Source organism: Natator depressus, chromosome 8 (assembly GCF_965152275.1).
Source record: "Natator depressus isolate rNatDep1 chromosome 8, rNatDep2.hap1, whole genome shotgun sequence".
In the NCBI taxonomy this organism is placed as follows: Eukaryota; Metazoa; Chordata; order Testudines; family Cheloniidae; genus Natator; species Natator depressus.
This window is the reverse complement of record NC_134241.1, coordinates 46,101,213-46,120,865: the sequence shown is the minus strand read 5'-3', so window position 1 is coordinate 46,120,865 and position 19,653 is coordinate 46,101,213. Positions and strand designations below refer to the sequence as shown.

At 42.5% G+C, this 19,653-nt stretch overlaps 1 protein-coding gene across 3 annotated transcripts; it reads left to right on the top strand.

The window, feature by feature from the left end:
* The first annotated feature begins 3,841 nt into the window (after positions 1 to 3,841).
* Positions 3,842 to 19,088, top strand: GORAB (golgin, RAB6 interacting). 3 transcript variants are annotated; one of them, XM_074962171.1, is made up of 5 exons: positions 3,842 to 4,045; positions 6,149 to 6,497; positions 12,005 to 12,106; positions 13,900 to 14,040; positions 17,342 to 19,083. In XM_074962171.1, the coding sequence occupies exons 1-5, from the start codon at positions 3,982 to 3,984 to the stop codon at positions 17,832 to 17,834; spliced, it is 1,149 nt and encodes a 382-aa protein (XP_074818272.1). In that variant the 5' UTR covers positions 3,842 to 3,981; the 3' UTR covers positions 17,835 to 19,083. The 3 variants fall into 3 exon arrangements, with proteins under 3 accessions (XP_074818272.1, XP_074818274.1, XP_074818273.1); XM_074962173.1 differs by lacking the exon at positions 17,342 to 19,083 and having other exon boundaries at positions 3,860 to 4,045; positions 13,900 to 14,044; XM_074962172.1 differs by lacking the exon at positions 3,842 to 4,045 and having other exon boundaries at positions 6,365 to 6,501; positions 17,342 to 19,088.
* Positions 19,089 to 19,653: the final 565 nt, after the last annotated feature.

Sequence of the window (19,653 nt, the reverse complement as noted above, 5' to 3'; positions counted from 1 at the left end):
CTATAAAACACATGGGAGTTTTATGACTGGAATATCCGCTGCAATAAAGAGAATATGGTGCTTCATTTTTGTATGTAATATTAAAACTTGGAAGCAATTTGGACCCCCAAAGTTGGAGAGCATATTTGAGTTTTGATTCTGCCCCCATTTGGATTCCTTCTTTGCTCCGAGATGTCTACAAGAACTCATCCCCCTTTCCTTTCCTCCCCCACCCAAGATCACACAGGGAACATCACAAAACCTCATGGTTATCAGTGCTGATAGCACTACGATAATCATCATGCACACCTTACCCTTCTCCATCGTTAGACATCAGTACAGTTGCCATTCCATACCAAACCTGAAACCAGACTGCTTAGGGACGGTTCTTGCCCTTTTGGGACTGTAGGGCCAGCCTTTACAGACTCATTCAATTACTGCCAGAGAGTGGAAATGCAAGCCCTTTTCTCCTCTCACTGAGTGGGACCAGTATATATGGGATGAGTTAGTCATGCAGAAGCTGTTAAAGTGTTTCCAAGATAAATCTTAGAATTATACATGGTCATCTAGTTATGAATTCTCTCTCCGATGGCTTGGACATGGCAAAACTTCAGAGCCTAGCTAATCCTTTACAGATTGGGAAACTATGGAAGGGGGAGGGATGCAGTTAGACACTGCAAATGCCCCCCTTTATTGAAAATGATGTATTACTTAAGCCTCAAGCCTGTTGGCCATCTCAGCTAAGCCTGACCACTCCTGCCTCTGTAGTCCCTTCTGCCTTTTTTATTACTGGAGGTAAACTTGATTGTTTGGACCTGTAGTATATGTAAATTAGATAGAGGAATTGTGTGCAGATGGACAAAATACTTGCACTTTGTAAGGCTGTCTTTGTTGAGATATAAAAGTATATTATTATTTGTCTTTTTCCTTTGTCTTTATTTGTAAATATATATATCTGTATTCCCAAACAAAATATTGGAATACAATTAAGGCAGAGTACACATCAGTAATTTAGGGTAAAATACATTACAGAGATGTTATAATTATCCCAAACCCAACAGTATAAACATAGGAAATTCACAGTTAAGATGAAACTTAAAAGAAATCCAAATTTGTTGGGGTCTAGAAAAGCAGTTGTGGGGCACGCAAACATATTATATGTTATGGACATGGAAGTGTGTGTGTGTAAAAGTAATATATAGGCACAAGCAACCTTCATTCTGGCATTTCCTAACTTTTGAGTGCTTGACTTTGCAACATAATGATGTTCTTTTAACACAGGTTTTTGTATGTAATTTCCTAGATTTTTAAAAAAGCAAACAGAAAAAACAGAAATTCCATCATGTGACTTCATATTGACACCTTCGTGGGCCATCAGCGCAGCTGGAACCTTTAGATTCACTGCACAGATCTTGGCTACTTGAGCTAATGGAGTAACTGGTAGCAATAGTAAGTTGTCATCCTTTATGGGGACCAGCTCTAGAGGGGGATGAGATAGTTTGCCAGTAGGTTTCACAGACATATTCTGACAGCAGAGGAATGGTGAGACTCAGGAATCTTGGGTTCCATTGAAGGCTCTGGAGGGGGGTGTGCTCTAGTGGGGACAGAGTCTTCTGTTTCCCCCAAGCTTGAGTTTTTCTGTGCTCTCCCCTTCCTGTCCTCTCCTCCACACCCCTGGCTATTCGTCCCAGTCCCATCCTCTTCACCTTGTCAGTCTCAGTTTCCACTCCTTAGGTTTCTCATCCACGTTCCAGTCTTCTTGCCCAGCAAATCTTAGACTCCCCCTCTGGTTTCACCATCCTAGTCTCAGTCTCCCCACTTGTTCCCCGTCTCAGTCTTCTTGCCCGGCCATTCCCAGTTCCCCCTCCCAGTTCCCTCCTTTCCAGCTCCTAGTCCCATCTCCTTGCCCAGCCACTACCAGTTACCCCTTTCTGACTCTTCATCCTATCTGTCTTTTCACCCTACATCCCCAGCCCCTTCTGTGGCTCCTTGTGCAATCTTAGTATCCACCCCGCTGCCCCCAGCTCCTTGTCTCAGTCTCTTGCCTCTCCCATCCCAGTTCTTCTGCTTCTAATTCCTTGTGAGATCAGCTTCCCAACCCCTCACCCTCCTTCCACCCACCCCACTGGTCCCAGTCTCCCCTGGCTGCTCATATTCTCTGTCTCTCCACTCCAACTGAGTCCCAGTCCCCATCATTTTTCTCCCTGGCTCCAGTCCCAGTCTCCTTGCCATCCAATTCCAATCTCTTCTGCCTTCCCTCCCAGCTCCTGGTGTCCTTACCCAGCCACGCCCAGTCTCACACTCCACTCCAAATTCCAGCTACCCTTTTCCTCCCACAAGCCTCCAGTCCCAGTCTGTCCCTGCCAGGCTCCTTGTCCCACTCTACACCCCCTCCACACCCCACCAGATCTGGCTTTTGTCCCCTCTGCACATGATTCAGGAAGCTTCCTCCTCCTTGCTGTCTGGACATCAGCAGTGATGAGGGTGAGGATGTTGAGAGCACAGGAGAGACAGGAGGCTCTCTGCTCACAGATTCCTTGCCCAGCCCTGGACCTGGCACAGCTTGGAGCATCCAGGAATTGCACTTGCAGGGAAAGTCTTGCTTAGCCCTCAGCAGATGGAATCTTTGGGGAAATAAGCTGTGAAGCTCTAGCAAGTCTTGACTGAGTTTAGGTGAACTGCAATTTTTCAAAGGCCTGGTTATTTGGCCAAATTTGGATTGCTTTCCCCCAGCCAAATATTCACTCATGCAGTCAATCATAAACTTCTAGCTCTGTTGCCTGGGTAGTCAAATTCTTAGGCCTGGTCTACACTAGAAAATGCGGTCAGATTAACAGCATCAGTCAAGAGTGTGAAAAATCCACACCCCTGAGCAGCATAGTTAAGCCAACCTACATTCCTGTGCAGACAGCACTAAGGGCTAGTCTGCACTGGTAACGTTAAAGCGCTGCTTTGGCAGTGCTTTAACGTGGCTTGTGTAGTCACGGTAGAACGCTGGGAGAAAGCTCTCCCAGCACTCTAAAAAACCCAGTCCACGAGGGGCACAGCTCCCAGCGCTGGTGCACTGTCTACACTGGCGCTTTACAGTGCTGAAACTTGCTGTGCTCAGGGGTGTGTTTTTTTCAGACCCCTGAGAAAGTTGCAGCGCTCTAAAGTGCCAGTGTAGACAAGCCCTAAGTTGATGGAAGAATTCTTCTGCCAGCCTAGCTACCACCTCTAGGGGAAGTGGATTATCTGATCCCTGTCACTGGAGTAGGTAGCGTCTACACTGAAGGGCTACAGCAATGCAGCTGTGCCAATGTAGCATTTCCAGTGTAGACAAGCCCTTACGTCTGCCACGAACTTGTCTCCTGACCACTGCCATGAACTGTTATTGTACAGGTAGAAATGATCCGTTAGCGGGGGTGGCAGGAGCTAAATTAGTCCATTCTTACTGGCTGTCCCCATTCAGGTGAGCGCTGGAGGATGCCTTGCAGCATTTGGAGGGCTCCAGAGGGGGAGTGCTCTGTTACGGCCTCGTTTGCTGCTTTCTCGGTGGCGCAGCGCCCCGTGGGCGGAGGGGAGGAGATGCCAGCCTGGCTCCCGGCCCAGCAGTGGCACCCTGAAGGCACAGAGAAGGGAAGGAATCTGGGCTCGGCCCCTCACCCCTGGGCCTGGAGAGCAAGGGGCGATCTACGGCAGGACGGGAGGCGGGAGCCAGATACCGCGCCCCCGTCTGCCAGGCTCCTCCCCCTCAGATCCCCCTGCCCAGCAGCCACCTTCCCCTTGAAGACCCGCCCTCTTCCCCATGGTAACGCGCTAGGACCCCGCCGGGCTGCCCGTGGGGTGCCTGCTCTCAGTGATTGATACCCCTCCCTCGCCTTCCTGGCGTTACAGGCTGTGAGGAAGCGGCCGGCGGAGCTCGGGGCAGCTCCGGGCGCGGGGTCCTGCCGAGGCCTGAACGTGGCAGCGGAAGGAGGAAGCGCCGGCCGGGAGCGCCGCCACCTCCCGGCATGAGGCGCTATGGCGGGGGGCTGGGCCGGCTTCTCCGAGCAGGAGCTGCGGAGGCTGCGGGGGCCGCACGCAGGTACCGGCCGAGGCGAGCGGGGGCCGGGTATTCCTGCCCCGGGCCCTCGGGGCGGCCGCTGAAGCTGGGGGGAGGCATTTGCTGGTTCCCCGGGGCAGCTGCTCAGAGCCTGGCGTTGCCCCTCGCTGGGCGCGGAGCTGGTGTCGGGGCCCCGTCCGAGACCGGCCTCGGGTCTGGCCCGAGCTCGCGGGGCGGGGCAGCCGGAGCCCTGGGTCTGCCCGCGGCTAGCTCGACCTGTGCTGACAGTCGCGGGGCTGGAGCCGGGCCCGCCTGGAGGGATCGGCCTCTCCTGACCCTGGGCACGAGCGGGGTCTGTGGCGATGCCCAGCCCTGGAGGGGTCTTGGCCAGCTCGCTCCGGAGGTGAAAGGCCCCTTCCGAGCCCGGGAGGGTCAGTAACCCCTGGGACAGTGTCCCCAGGGGGCCGGTGGCTTTGCGCGCCGTGGCCAGTTTTAAATCAAGCGATTCTGTTGTCCTGAGCTTGGAACAGGGCTTAGCTTGGGGACGTGCTGCGGGCTGGGTTAGGCAGGGGTTCGGTGCGGGGGAGCGCAGTGGTTCCTTCTGACCTTCGAATGTGTGAATCTCTAGCTGGTTTCTTACATGTATGTGGTGAAAGAGATTCTCCCCCTTCCCTTCTCTCATCTCATAGCTTTTACGACTACAAGGTACCATTATGATCATGTAGTCCAGGGGTTCTCAAACTGGGAGTCGTGAGGTTTGAGCGGTGCATGGCTGGCAGTCTGAGCCAGCTCAGCTCTGCCCCACTCTGCCTCCAGCACCTCCAAAGGAAGGGCATCAAAATTGAAGTTTGCCCAGGGCACCGTTTTCCCTAAGGCTGGCCTTGGGACTGAGACAACATTAGAGGGCTTGATTGTTCAGCAGCTGAAGAGCTGCATTAAACCACAGAACAATCAGAACACTGGGATAGGCCAAAAAAAAGTAATTCATAATTTAACAGTCAAGCACACAGGTGGGGCGGTGCTGGCGGGGGGCTTGTGCGGGCTATAGCCACCCCAAAATTTGTGTTAGCCACCCTTCCCAGCGCAAAGGTCAAGCGTTACACAGAGGTAAGGGTGGCATTGTATTGCATTGCTACCTTTAGTTCTGCACTGCTGCTGGTGGTGATGCTGCCTTCAGAGCTGGGCACCTGGCCAGCAGCTGCTGCTCTCCAGCCACCTAGCTCTGAAGGCAGCACCTGCTGCTGGCAGCACCACAGAAGTAAGGGTGTCAATGAGGCGTGAGTAAGTTTGCTGTGAAAAGTGATATTTGTATGTTTGTTAATAATACTTTTCACAGCTTCTCGGCTAGCTAGCTAGGAAGTTTGCCCTAGTAAATCTGCTGTGAAAGGTGATATTAACAAACATACAAATATAACTTCACAGCAGACTTCACCAGTGCCACTCTTACTTCTGTGCTGCAGCTGGTGGCGGCGCGGCTTTCAAAGCTGGGCAGCTCTGAAAGCAGTGCTGCTGCCAGCAACAGCGCAGAAGTAAGGGTGGCAATGGGGCACTAAAATCTGCCCTGAAAAGTGATATTGACAAAGTTGCTTCATGCCTCTCCCCCCAGTATTAAGTTATTTTTTTAAATAGTCATTGTTTTTCTGCTTATAACAATAATTTGATAAAAATGTGTTACTTTTTCTCACTGCTTTTTAAATTAAAACTAAGTTCATTTTAAACAGTAGGGTTATATATTAAGCATTTAAAATAGTGTTATAAATTAAAAACCTATTTTTATATTTAAGGGGGGGGTTCGCTCTTAGAAGCTTGCTGAGCGAAAGGGATCGCCAATACAAAAGGTTTGAGAACCACTGATCTAGTCTGACCAACTGCATTGTCCAGTTGCATCCAGTGATTCCTGTATCCAGCCCAACAACTTGTGGTTGAACCAGAACATGCCTTTTGGAAAGACCTGAAAGCTTGATTGAAAGATTTCAAGCGATGGAGAATTTACCACAGTTTTGAGTAATCCAGGAATTCTATCCAGCATCCAAGCTCCTGTATTTCACTGAAATAATCTGAACCTCTAGTATTAATACTATAGCAGCAAAACACTTTTACGTGCCTCTCTTAAAAGGGTTCTGTTTTTATTTTTACTATAAATAGATACATCTGAATCTTCTGATCAGCAGCGTCGACCCTTGTCTGTAAATAAGAGCCGTCAGCAGTTGCAACGAGAAAAAGCTCTTCAGCACCAATGTCAGAAACTGGGACTGCAGGATGGAGCAGCCTTGGTACCTCCAGAACAGCTGCTTTCTGTACCAAAACACAAGCCCTGTCTTCCTCAGCAGCCTCTGCCACCACCTCCTCCATCCGCAATGAAGGATCAAAGGCAACATGACACCAGAGATCAACAGAATGCACAGGGACTTGAAAATCCTTGTAATGACAATGAAAAACACCAGGACCTCCCTGTAAAGATGGATTTCAAACTGGAGAAAAAGAGAGTGGAATTGTTAGTAAGTCTGTAAAATCAAGGGATTGGTTTTATTCCTTACTAATTCATCATTTTGTTGTACAATAAACTGAAGCTTAATATTAAACTGTACTGCATTTTAGAATAAGAAGTCTTCTCCTTTGCTTCTTTCCTGCTGATCCTTTAATTGCTACCCTTTGTTCAGCTATAGCTCATGTAGAACAGAGTCCTGCAATCTTAAGGGCTAGTCTACACTGGCAACATTAAAGTGCTGCTGCAGCAGCCCTTTAACGAGGCTTGTGTAGTCATGGCAGAGCGCTGGGAGAGAGTTCTCCTACCGCTCTAAAAAAGCCACCTCCACGAGGGGCACGGCTCCCAGCACTGGGAATGCGGCTCCCAGCGCTGGTGCACTGTCTACACTTGCGCTTTACAGCGCTGAAACTTGCTGCACTCAGGGGTGTGTTTTTTCACTGAGCGAGAAAGTTGCAGCGCTGTAAAGTGCCAATGTAGACAAGCACTAATTTGTGCAGATAGGAGTCCCGTTGTCTTCAGTAGACTCGGTGCAGGCAAGATTGCAGGATTAGGGACCTAAATTGTGAGGCGTCCAGGTCATGGGACTGTTGGTTTTTTTTTTTAGATTGTCTTTGAAGGGTTAAGCACATCTCTGTATACTACAGAAATAAACCAGAATCAACAAAGCTCGCATTTGGAAATGCATCTTTTTGTTTCTGTGTAACTTTTGCCCCTTTCAATAAATTGCTCTCCTGGTTTTCAAAACTTTCTATGGGCCCTCTTTTGATTTGGTGTGGGGGAGGATTTCAGTTGTTTAGTCTCCCCCCTTGGCTAAATTATGGCCAGCTAACACGGCTTTAGATGTGGTAGACTGCATCTTGATGGGGTTTTTCAATTGTGTTGAGCTAACATGATTGAAAAAAAACTATCCTTTTTGCATCAAGAGAAGGCCGTGAAGTTAACTAGCTATGGGGTTCTCAAACTAAGGGTCGGGACCCCTCGGGGTCATGAGGTTATTACATGGGGGGTTGCGAGCTGTCAGCCTCCACCCCAAGCCCCGCATTTCTTCCATCATTTATAATGGTGTTAAATATATAAAAATGTGGTTTTAATTTATAAGGGGGGGTGTCACACTCAGAGGCTTGCTATGTGAAAGGGGTCACCAGTACAAAAGTTTGAGAACCACTGAACTAGCTATACACTGGTGTTGTCTTACTTGCTGACTCAGTCTCTGCCTCCTCTGTAATTACTCCTTGTTACTCTACAGTGGGGGGAGGGGGTGCACCAGAGACATTTTTCACTTGTGGTGTTGTCTGTCTTGAGCTGTGTTTCTCTCCAAACTACTGAATTAGCTGTTCTTTTAAAAGTTGATCTTAAACCCTTCCTGTTCACTTCAGTGTAGTGTCTCAAAACCCATCCCAAATGTCCCTTTCCTACCTAACCACTCCTAATCTTCTGTTCTCTGTTTACTGTAACTAATAGAGCTGATTAAATAACTTATTGGATGAATTTCACAATTTTTTTCAATAAATTAAGCCAGTATTTCTCTCTCTTCACCCAGCTCTACAAACTGGGTGAATAAATATTTGACTGCGTAGAAATTCCTGATATCAGAATAGTTTTCATGATTTCCTCATTCTAGTAATTAGACTGCCAGACTGTATACTTACTGTCTTGTTTGTTGTAACTATTTTGCCCTTGTTTGTCTGAAGTTACTTCTGGGTACCCAAAGTAATAAGGTCTTAGGCTCCAAAGTTGTTATAGTTAATGCTAAAAAGTATTGGAAACAAGAGATAAAACATCATGTTTTAGGGTTTGAGTTGATCTTTAACAATTAGGGGTTGGATGAGAGTATCACAGGGATCAAATTACCCCATAGGGGCCTAGAGTGGGGCTTTTTCCACCCTCTTCTGAACCATCTGGACAGTAATTGCCATACTTGATCAGACGCATGCCCCATCTAGTCCACTATTCCATGTTGCTGTAAGCAGCTATGTGCAGTTTTAGTCAGGAAGTTCTCCTTCTTGCTACTGTGGTACAGCACTGCATAAATGCCCAGGTTCCTTACGTGTATTTATTTTTCCTTTTTGTAAAAGACTGGATATCTGGCACAGCCTGTATTAAGGTGGTTTTTGTTTCACATTTTAAAGTTTATTTTCCTGCATGCCTCCATACGCTCTGTTTCTTTTTCCATCAGCGAGAGTCCCAGTACTCAGTAGAATGTTCATTCTTCCCCTATCTGTACGCATTTTGTAATGCTCCATGGCATGTATTCATTTAAAAAGTAAGCACATACTTCAGCAAAGCCATGGACAGGGTGGATTTGATTTAAATCTCTAGTCAGGAAGACTTGATTTAGTCCATGGATTTCTACATAAAAGTGCATTCTCGTTAGTTGTTATAACCTTAATACATGTTCTTCACAACTCAGAGATAGATGTAGGTTTCATTTTTAGAAGGTACACTCTATACAGTTTTAAACAGTGATTTATTTTGAAAACATTTCAAATTAGTTTTACAGCTATATCAGAAAATGAATGATTGGTTATTTTATTTACCAAAGGTAATTGAAGCAGGTATTTATGAAGTCGTTGGGAGGTGAACGATCTTCAATTCAACAGGTTAATCATTAATATTTAGAGGATTTTCTTGCCAGGCTGTATAAGGAGGAGAACATCACCAGACAGACATTTAAATTTTTATTTAACTAAAACAACAACTTCAAGTATTCTGGATTTTTTTCAACAGCAAACATATAATATTTTAACAAAAACAAGCATATGAATTTTTGAATTTAGTTAAACATTCAAGTTTTTTAAAATCAGGTTTGTTTTTGTTAAAATTGTTTTTAACTAAAATTAAATGAAATATTTAAAAAAAAACAACAAAATCACCTATGTCAGCCAGGGCAACATGAGAAACTTAAAATATTGACTTCTGCCGCTAACTCGGTCGTCTTCACCTTCATTTTCCTGTTTGTTCATAATCTGGAAAAGAAAAACAAACTTTCCTGCTTTTTCAGGTCCCAAACAATTTCTCAATTTGGAATGAATTAGTCCAAAGAAAGAAAATATTCTTTCTACACTGGCAGAAGAAGCTACTGCTGTAAAAAGTGAGATTATCACTTCAACAGTCTCTGAATCCAAGTGCTTAAGTGACTTCCACTAGTTCACTGGTGTGACTTTTTTTAAAACATCATCAGCAAACATATATTTCTCTAATGGTTCTTATTTCAAATTGGGTCTCTTTTATGGCCTGCTTCCATTATAGGTTTTCCATTCTAGTGAGAGAATGGTATGGCAGATTTCAAATCAATGGAGGTTACACTCAGAAAGACCTCAAGGCTTCTGGAATATGCTGCTCAAACAGTTTCACTTCTGTTTCTACTACCTGTCCCTCCCTTCTCACATTTATTTCCAGACTTTTCATTGTCCAGATGTATTCCACCCCCAACAATCTTCTATTCATTGAACTTTTTGAAACTTTGCACTTTTAGAGAGAGGTAAGAGATTGACTCTGTGTGCACAAATTTGCAGAGGGACAATAGAGTTGAGGTCTGTTATTTCTCACCTCTAATTTAAAAACATTTTTTGCTGTTAACAAGCATGTTACCTCTGGAGACACAAATCCACAGTTTGAGAACTGCAAAACTAAGCATCTCTGATTGTATCTTCTAGACTGAGCACTGAATCCCATTGGGTAGATAGAAAGATTAACCTAAATAATCTATACAGAATCCTGTGGAACCCCATAAAATTGGGTCCCTAATCCATGAACTATTGGAACTCATTTACAAAACTTTTCTTAAAGATTACATGAATATATTGTCTCATAGTATAGCATTAGAATTTATAATCCCAATTCCATGATGAGATATCTTTGAGCTGTAATGTATCTTAATTAAAACTATCTTTAGGTAGGTTTTTTGAGGAAAAAACCTTTTTCAAAAAAATCTGATATTTTTTATCTTTTTAAAAAAATCATTGATTTTTATCCACCCTGGCCATGGACAGTGCTATTTCTGACTGACAGGGCCAAACTTTCCCACTCAGCACACTCTGCAGCTAATCTGTTGGTTGCTGCCCAGCAGCCACCAGTGCGGCCCCAGCTACCATGTATATTCCATTGGAACATTCCCACTTCAAATAACATCACCGTGTTCTAGCATCACAGTGGTTTGAAAAAATTTCTTCCTTCTCCTTAGCTATCAAGTAACTTCTGATGTTTTATTCCGGGGTGGATTGATTTACATCACAGCAATTTAAATCACCAAGTGGAAATCCTCAATTTAAATCATCAACTTTAATCAGCGTTTTCATTTGTACTTCAGTTATTTTCTCAATAAAGGTGCATTCTCGATGGTTGATATAACCATTAAAACATGTTGATTTACAACTAAATAGAACCTTTACACGCTACTTTGGTACATCTCTTTGCTACCTAGGAGCATATACTGTACCTGTATACATTTATTTAGACAATTGTATAGCTTACTATTTTCAAATTCTTATTAACTGTATCTTCTTTGTGTGTTAGAAAATGGTGAATGATATGTTGCGCATTTATTAGATAATTAACTTTTTGCTCATGATTTGTGTCAAGCTGCATTGGGGGGGGTAACTGGAATTTAAAGACACAAAACCGCATATAAAATTTTTATTAAACAAAATAACATGGAATGTTTTGGATATATAAACTTCTCTGATCAAAACATGTTTCACATTTACAACTAAATTATAATACATTCAGGCCTTAACCTATTTTATATTAAATTCAGATTTAATTTTTAAAACGGTTTGTTTTTAAAAAGAAAACCTTACTATAATTTAAATAAAATCAGACACCCAATTTAAATACAAAAATAGTTTTTTTAAATTAAAAACCAATCATTTTTATCCTCCATTGTATTACTTGCTCATGGAAGAGCAGACATATTATGCATTAAATTATGGGGAGAGGATTGTTACTGAGATCCCTTTGAAAAGGTGATGGATGAAACCACCGCGACAACTAACATGATGTGACTTAGGTAGGGAAAAATGGCTTTTGGCCACTGACAGCCACATCCAAAGACTGTGGCATTCATCTAATCCAATTAGGATGAATTTCTATAATACCATAAAACATTTCTCTGCCCAGGATTTTAGAGATGGGATGGGGTGTGTATGATTTATAGTGAAAATCACCGTTTGTGAACAATATATGCTCATTTTAGTTAAAAACATGGAATTCTAATGTAGCAAAGAACTAACCCCACATTCTTTGTTCATAAGAGACTCTGGTTTGTTTGTTTGTTAGTTTTTTTTTAAGAGCAAACTTATTGAGTATCTCCTGAAGCTAATAACTCTTTTTCCTGGTCAGTCTTCCTTCCTAATTCCCACAGAACCAAGGTGTTGAGCTGTCCTTGGATTCTTGGAAACCCTTAATGGGTACTCCAACAAAATAAACACAAGGACAAGAAGTATGACTGCTGTTTTGGGTGGGGAGGAAAGAAATGAACTCTCGTTTAACCCTGTTGCTTTGTCAATGCCCAGGCAGGAGAAATCTCGTTGGGAGGTTCTCCAGCAGGAGCAGCGGCTGATGGAAGAGAAGAATAAACGCAAGAAGGCACTCCTGGCCAAAGCCATTGCTGAAAGGTGATGAGGGCATTCTGCATTCTGCTTCCATCCCTAGAGAAGGGGGTTGTTTATTGTCTATGATAAGTTACTAAGTTTTAGCAAATACATCTTGCCCCCCTTTCCTCTGCACTAACGGCTTTTTTTATGCAAATCAGCAACAGTACATGATACTCACATTTTATTCCAAATTGTATGGTGACTAAGAAGCTTTTTTTATGTGGATTGCATTTCTGAAGATGCAGCTTCTTCTGCAGACTGATCATTCCTGTTACAACTTTGCAGAGTGAATCTGATGTTCTTGAACAGATCAGTGATTGAGCATTTCATATGGTGGTTTGTGTACAGTGATTAAAGCAGGGGACAGGGAGTCAGGACTCCTGGGTTCTAGTCCCAGCTCTGCCAGTGACTTGTTATGAGACATTTAGGAAGTCACTTAGTCTTTGTTCCCTCACCTATAAAATGGGAATATTATCTTTTTCTCAGAAGTCTGGAGAGAATTCATTAAGGTGTGTAGTTTAAAGTGCTTTGAGATTCTCTGATGAAAGGATCTCTATTAAAAACATCCTAATATTAATGAAAAATGCAGCAAGTTGAGTCTGATAGAAGAGGACAACTAGCTGTGCTAAGTTCAGACTGAATACACACTGTAATAGAAAAGTGTTGGTATTAAGTGAGAGACCTTTAATGCTAAGTCAAGAAGGAGTGTAGAGATGAATGAAGCAGCAGTGTCTAATAGGTTTCAGAGTATGGGACTAGAAAATACAAGAATTGGGTGAGTGAAATAGAGAAGACTAGAAGATATAGTTGATGGGGCTAATATGTAGTTTGGAAAAAGTGGATGAGCTAAAAGCGCTTATTAGTCTGCTGGCACAAGGTTGAAAGATAGGGCTGGGTTGACGTTCAGTTGTGGGAATATCAGGATAAGTCTCTGTTACCGTTGAACGCAAAGGAATTGATAATATAAGGGGCATTTGGAGGTGGTATGTATCTGGACATAGGTGGTGTGAAAAAAGTATTGGTTACAGGACCAGTTGCTGCTAGAGTTGGTGAATTGATTAAAAAGGTGACAGTGGTTTGCTAATGCTGGTCAGTCAGAAGACTGGAGATTTTAAGATACCTATGGCTATTTTATGGAATATCAAATCTGTGTTTGACAAGCGTGGTGCACGAATACGATGGGTGGGGGTAGCGTGGCCTTGTATGAGATCTCATTGAAAATGACCTGAGGTGCTTGGATCTGAACATGCTTCCTGTAGATTGTTTTAGTTCTTGAAAACTTACAAATGCAATAAACAGAGTTGAAGAAGGTTATGTAGGGCTTGATTGAAATCTTTCATATTTGATGTGAATCTTTCCATTGACTTCATTGGGCTTTGGATCAGGCCTATAGAGAGTAATCCTACAAAATGGAAATAACCACGTTAGGTGACCCAGTCCCTTTTTGGCTCCTGCTATCTGGGATTCTTTGAGAGGGGAAAGTTGCAGGACAATGTGCCCTTTTCCTTTCTAGCAGTTTCCTGTGTTCTTACGCTTAAAGTTACTTAATTTCAGAGAGTGAGTTTTCCAAGTGAAGGAATACAATCCATTTTGGGCACTTTGATTGCAGTCATTACATAATTTTGTTTCAGACTGTTAATAGCAGGCACTTTAGATCCGCATAGATATGGGAAGAAAGATCAAGAGTCTTAAACTATGAAAGAGAAACCCTTGAGCAACTGCTAATGAGCTGGTGGGTCTGTAATTGAAACACAACATGTCTCTTGTGTAGGATGCTTCTAAAGAGAGAGAAAATTTGCATCGTGTTTTTTCAGATCCAAAAGAACTCAGGCTGAAACAGTGAAACTAAAGCGGATCCAAAAAGAGCTGCAGGCTCTGGATGACATGGTATCTGCTGACATTGGAATCTTAAGGAACCGAATCGATCAGGCCAGCATGGACTATTCGTTTGCTCGGTAAGCAATTAACAGACAGAGCAGCGAGTGCTCTTGGGAAAATGTATAAGAACATAATGGCCATACTGGGTCAGACCAAAGGTCCATCCAGCCCAGTATCCTGTCTACCGACAGTGGTCAATGCCAGGTGCCCCAGAGGGAGTGAACCTAACAGGTAATGATCAAGTGATCTCTCTCATGCCATCCGTCTCCACTCTCTGACAAACAGAGGCTAGGGACACCATTCCTCACCCATCCTGGCTAATAGTCAGTCATTAATGGACTTAACCTCCATGAATTTATCTAGTTCTCTTTTAAACCGTGTTATAGTCCTGGCCTTCATGACCTCCTCAGGCAAGGAGTTCCACAGGTTGACTGTGCTCTGTGTGAAGAAGAACTTCCTTTTATTTGTTTTAAACCTGCTGTCCATTAATTTCATTTGGTGGTCCCTTGTTCTTATATTATGGGAACAAGTAAATAACTTTTCCTTATTCACTTTCTCCACACCACTCATGATTTTATATACCTCTATCATATCCCCCCTTAGTCTCCTCTTTTCCAAGCTGAAAAGTCCTAGCCTCTTTAATCTCTCCTCATGTGGGACACGTTCCAAACCCCTAATCGTTATAGTTGCCCTTCTCTGCAGTTTCCTTTTACTGAAGAAAGGATGATGGGAGTCATGTCACTTTAGTCATGTGCATTAAAAAAGACAATGCCAGGTGTATTTTCATAAGTTTTACTATACAGTGGTTTCTCTTAAGATCACAATGGCCTAAACAGAAGCTTGCAACTGATTGAAAAGTTTCCTGACTGAAAACTTTACTTGCCATCTTCCCCCCCTTTCATCGTACATACGTGCTGGGCCATTATGGTAGGGTTGCACATAAGCACTACTGTGTTACAGGGTTTCGTTGTTTGCTTTTTTTCCTGGGAAAAGAGCAGTTTTTAAAAAAGAACCAAACACATGTAATGTATTACATCAACTCTGTAAACAAAAGTCCTGAGTCAGGAAAGCACCCTAATTCAGGACAGCACTTAAATTCTATTGAAATCTGTGGGACTTGCATACATGCCTAAAGCTAAGTATGTACGTAAGTGCTTTCTTAAATTGGGACCAAATGTAGGTCAGTTTCAGACTTCAAGGTTTTCACTGTCTCTTTCCATCATCTGAGGTTTTTTTATTACTATTATTATTACTACTACTACAAGGGAGTGCAACTCTGATTCCCTTTTGCAGCATCCTTCAGCATGCAAAATTAATCTGAGTGCCTCATTAGTATAGGGTAAACCGCAACATGAGTATGTGAATATAAGCATGTTTATACAGGCATTTAATAAAATGGAAATGTTTGGTTGTGGTTTTTAGTTCACTATCCAACGTGTAGATATTGTAGTTTTCCTTGTGATTTTTGCTGTGCATTGACCACAGGCCAATAAACATGGTAATTAGCTTTTAAATGAACTGAGGATAGCTATCGACTAATTGTCATTTAAAATGGCAGGGACTGGCTGACCTTATGAAGTTCCACTATTTTAGGATATTTTTTAAAAATCTCAGTTTCAGATCTATGCCAGAGAAGACTTTTCAGTGCCAGTGTGTTTGTAGGATTTGCTCAGAGAGATTTCAGAAATCACGAAACATTTAGACATGTTATCATAAAACATTACACCCATTTGAACTCTGCATTTTAAATTCTCAGTGGTAGGAAAAAATCATACAGAATGTTTACAGGAAACTGTACTTAAGTAACAAAGATGGGAAAAGGAAGGTTAGTAGGGAAAGAAGGCAAAGCTTTAAAAATATGCCTAATGAGTTTGCTGTATTTTGTATAATCAGTTTTTCATGGTTTGGAAAGTAGAGTTACACATGGATTTTCAGTGTTGTAGAATATACCACCCATCATTAAAAGCTTTCATTTACCTAACAAGCAATGCCTTTCTGAGCAATTATTGAAGTTTTGCCTTATATTTTAAGGCTAAATGCCAAATTAGTTTAACCTGCCAAGAAGTGCAATATTTATAGTCCTAATTGCATAGTTGGACATCTGACTGTTATAAAATGGAATATTTATAAATATTCCAATGCCAAAAAACTGTGTGAATGCAGGTTTAGTTTTAATTAGACAGATGTTTCCACAGTAACCTTAATTTTGTTTCTTACATGTATGCTTCGTGTCTGAGTCCTTCATTACATAGCCTCTGTGGCTTATTATGTGATCTCTGTGACTCCTTTGTGACAGAAAGAGGAGGGGGTATTTTAGGGGCCCTGTGGACATGGCTTTGTCATTGACTGCCAGGGATAGAGCTCCAGCTGGGGGCAGAATCCTGCAGTTATTTCTTACTGGAATATACTCCGAAAGAATTCCTGTTCCATTTTGTTCTGCTTCCTCAAACAAAAGGACCACTGTGTCCCTCTATTGCTTGGTAGTGAGACACCTGAATATGGCTTTACGAAGCAGCTCTTTGTTTTTACAGGCACCTTTGTGATACTATATTGGGGGATGCTCTCTGTCACAAGGTGCAGTACGGCTGTGCGTATGATCCACAGCCTGCCTCCCTCCCCTCTCAGCCAGCCTGTGGTATCCTTCTACTAGTTAAGTCCTTCCACTGTTATGTTGCCCCATAAAATCTTTGTAATTGTTGCTTTACATTAGAAAGTTTGTCATGTCAGAATGTAGGAACTGCTAAGTGTTCACGCTGATGATACAATTATTTCTACACTGGTGGCTCTGCAAAAGCTGTGGTCGTTATATAGTGTCGTGTGCTGTGCCCGTCTGGACTGCTAGTGACATAGGTGTATGTTTCTTTGAATGACCAGGAAAGTACACTTTTAGAAAAGACTGAAGTAGCAACGTAACTACTTCATTAATTACATAGAATGTATATCTGTTGGATTGTTGATCTGTTTAATAATAAAATGAACATGAATCGCTTTGGTATCTTTCTGAATAGTTAATTTTCCATTGGAATACATGGAGCAGTTACTAGTGGTGATTTCCTTCAGCATGCTGGAGATGAATCTCATACAAAAGTCAACAAAATTGTTTGCCACCTGTGCGTTTCAGACAAGGGAATTTACTCCTAGAATGCAGCAGCAGTGGAAACTAACGGAGTGGACTTTCTTCTGTTGGCACATTCTCCTTTCCATCCTTTGCTTTATAATTGTTGAGCAATGTTGCTGTGTGCTATTAAATAGCTGGCATTGTCCGCTCCAGAGGAGAATGCCTTTCAGTGACTGATCAAGTATTCATCCATGTGTGTAACTTGTAAAGCATTTTGGGATTCTTCTGAATGAATAACACCCAAAAAATTATTTTTGCAGGAAGCGATATGATAAGGCAGAGTCAGAGTACGTAGCAGCAAAGCTAGATTTCCAACAGAAGACTGAGATCAAGGAACGTCTCACAGAGCATCTATGCACTATCATACAGCAGAATGAGCTCCGTAAAGCCAAGAAGCTGGAAGAGTTAATGAAGCAGCTGGAAGTGGAGGCAGATGAAGAAAATCTGGAACTTGAGATTGAGGTGGAGCAGATGCTGCAGCTCCAGGAGGCAGAAGCAAGGAGACAGGCTGCTCAGTCTCGGAATCTGTCTCAGACTGCTGAGGAAAATGCAGCTCCACGTGCTACAGTGGAGGAGAATGAACATGCTGGTGCTGCTTCTGAACAGTTAGCAGAGCAGCCTGGAAATTCCTGTAGCAAGTCGCTTTCAAATATGAGTAGCCAAAATCAATCAGTAAACACTACTTGGGATGAAACCCTAGCTCGCTCTGATACATTACTATTGTATGCAGATAAGGTAGCGTCTGATGGATGATATACTTGATTTACTGCATGCTATAGGTTACCCCAAGGCATCTCCAGTGTCAGTAACACATCCCTCTTACGTTACCTCTATTTTTAATTTGATTAAAATAATCAATTTTTAGTGACCTGTCAGAATCTTCCATTCTGGGTCACCTGTCTGTCCTGTTTTGTATTTTTAGGTCCATTCATCCCCAGATTTGCTCACTATTTATGGAGCTTTGTGAGACTGGCGCTTGCTAGGAAGGAGTACTAAGAAGTGGGCAGCAATGTTTGTCTGTAGGCTGGGCTTGTGTGAGACTGAAGATTCCCAGCTAACTATTGCCGACATCAAACCAAGAAAGGGAGGTCCTTGTTTTCTTCAGAGGGTGTCATGAAAGATTAAGTTTTATTACCGAGGTGTTCTTTTCCTCATGTACGGTGATAGGACATTTCCAACGTGTCCACAAATTTCCGTTGCAAATTTCTTTTAATTGTGTAAAACCCAGCTAGGTTTCAGAGACATCCTTGGATATGGGAGCTGATACTTTATTCTGTAGAGAATTATAAACAGATTTAGATTTGTATGTTGCTATAAAGGCTAGGTTGGCTGTAATATTTCCTATTTATAACTGGTGTCTATTTTTTACAAATTATTGTAAAATTTGCAATATCTGGTCTTTGGAGTCTGATTTGTGAAATTACAGCATCAAATGTGTTACAAAAATATCAATATATGGTAGAAAGGAGGTGGTTGTAGCCCAAAACCGTACACTAGGGATCTGTCTAGTATTGAGGCAAATGCGATTGCAAATATTTGTCTCATTTTCAGTAACATCATAGCTGCCTTAAATCTGAGAAATCAAACTGGTGTAGATAAAATAATGAATAACCCCAAAAAGTAAATGGGAACTAAGCCTTTCCATACATTATGTAATGTTCAGTAAATTAAAGTTAACAACTTCCTTGTCCTAAGGGTGGGTGTATATAACCCCAGTAGAACCTTGTTAATTTGCCCAATTATTGTTTTCAAAAGAATTTAAAAAAAATCATTCCAGATGGGGAAAGACAAAGTAATACAATTCTGGTTTTGTGATGACCTCTTGGAGTGGGGTGGTTTGCAGAGAGGCTGTGATGCAACCATGAACCAGACAGCAATTTTCATATCTCTCTGCTACACAATCTGCAGCTTTCTTTCACTATGGACATTTTAACTGTTTCTCTTATACTGAATGTTTGTGCGTCACAGTTTGACGATCAGTGGAGTGACCCCACCAAACGCGATTATGAGGGTTCAATTATCTATTCAGTCTTTGAAAACCATCACACTTTATTCACAATTTTTATTGTAAAAATAAATTAATGTATCTTCTATGTGGCTTGTTTACTTTCAGTTATAGTATTTGGTGTTCAAGAGACGGGACACGAGTAGGTTCTGAATAATCATGTAGCAATCTTGAAAGATATACCCTTTGACAGCCTTCCTCTATATGCAACCAGCACCCCAAAGGTAGTGCTTCCAAACAAAAAAGTGTGTAAAATAGCCTTGGAGAGCTGTATCCCATAACATGGAACTCCAGCTAACTGCAAGCTGGAGGTGCTCTAGGAAACATCTTCATCACAGTGGCTGCAGTAAGCATCTTCCGGGGGAAACAGTCTCAAGAGAAGTTCTCCCACACACATTCCACAATTACTGTCTGTCTGATGGATGGCTTATAAAACTGGAGACTAGAAAATTCAAAACCCACCTTTGTTATATTAGATATGAAATATTGTATATGGGGCACTGCATGGCAACACAGTACTATGGGAATCCTATTACTTTCCTGGACAGACCGTAGAGATCCACCTGT

What these genes read in the sequence shown, in the direction of transcription:
- GORAB (XM_074962171.1), top strand. Translation starts at nt 3,982, where the DNA reads ATGGCGGGGGGCTGGGCCGGCTTCTCCGAGCAGGAGCTGCGGAGGCTG. An exon ending in GAGAAAAAGAGAGTGGAATT is followed by an intron (nt 6,498 to 12,004) that starts GTTAGTAAGTCT and finishes GTCAATGCCCAG; the next exon opens with GCAGGAGAAATCTCGTTGGG. An exon ending in GCCAAAGCCATTGCTGAAAG is followed by an intron (nt 12,107 to 13,899) that starts GTGATGAGGGCA and finishes GTGTTTTTTCAG; the next exon opens with ATCCAAAAGAACTCAGGCTG.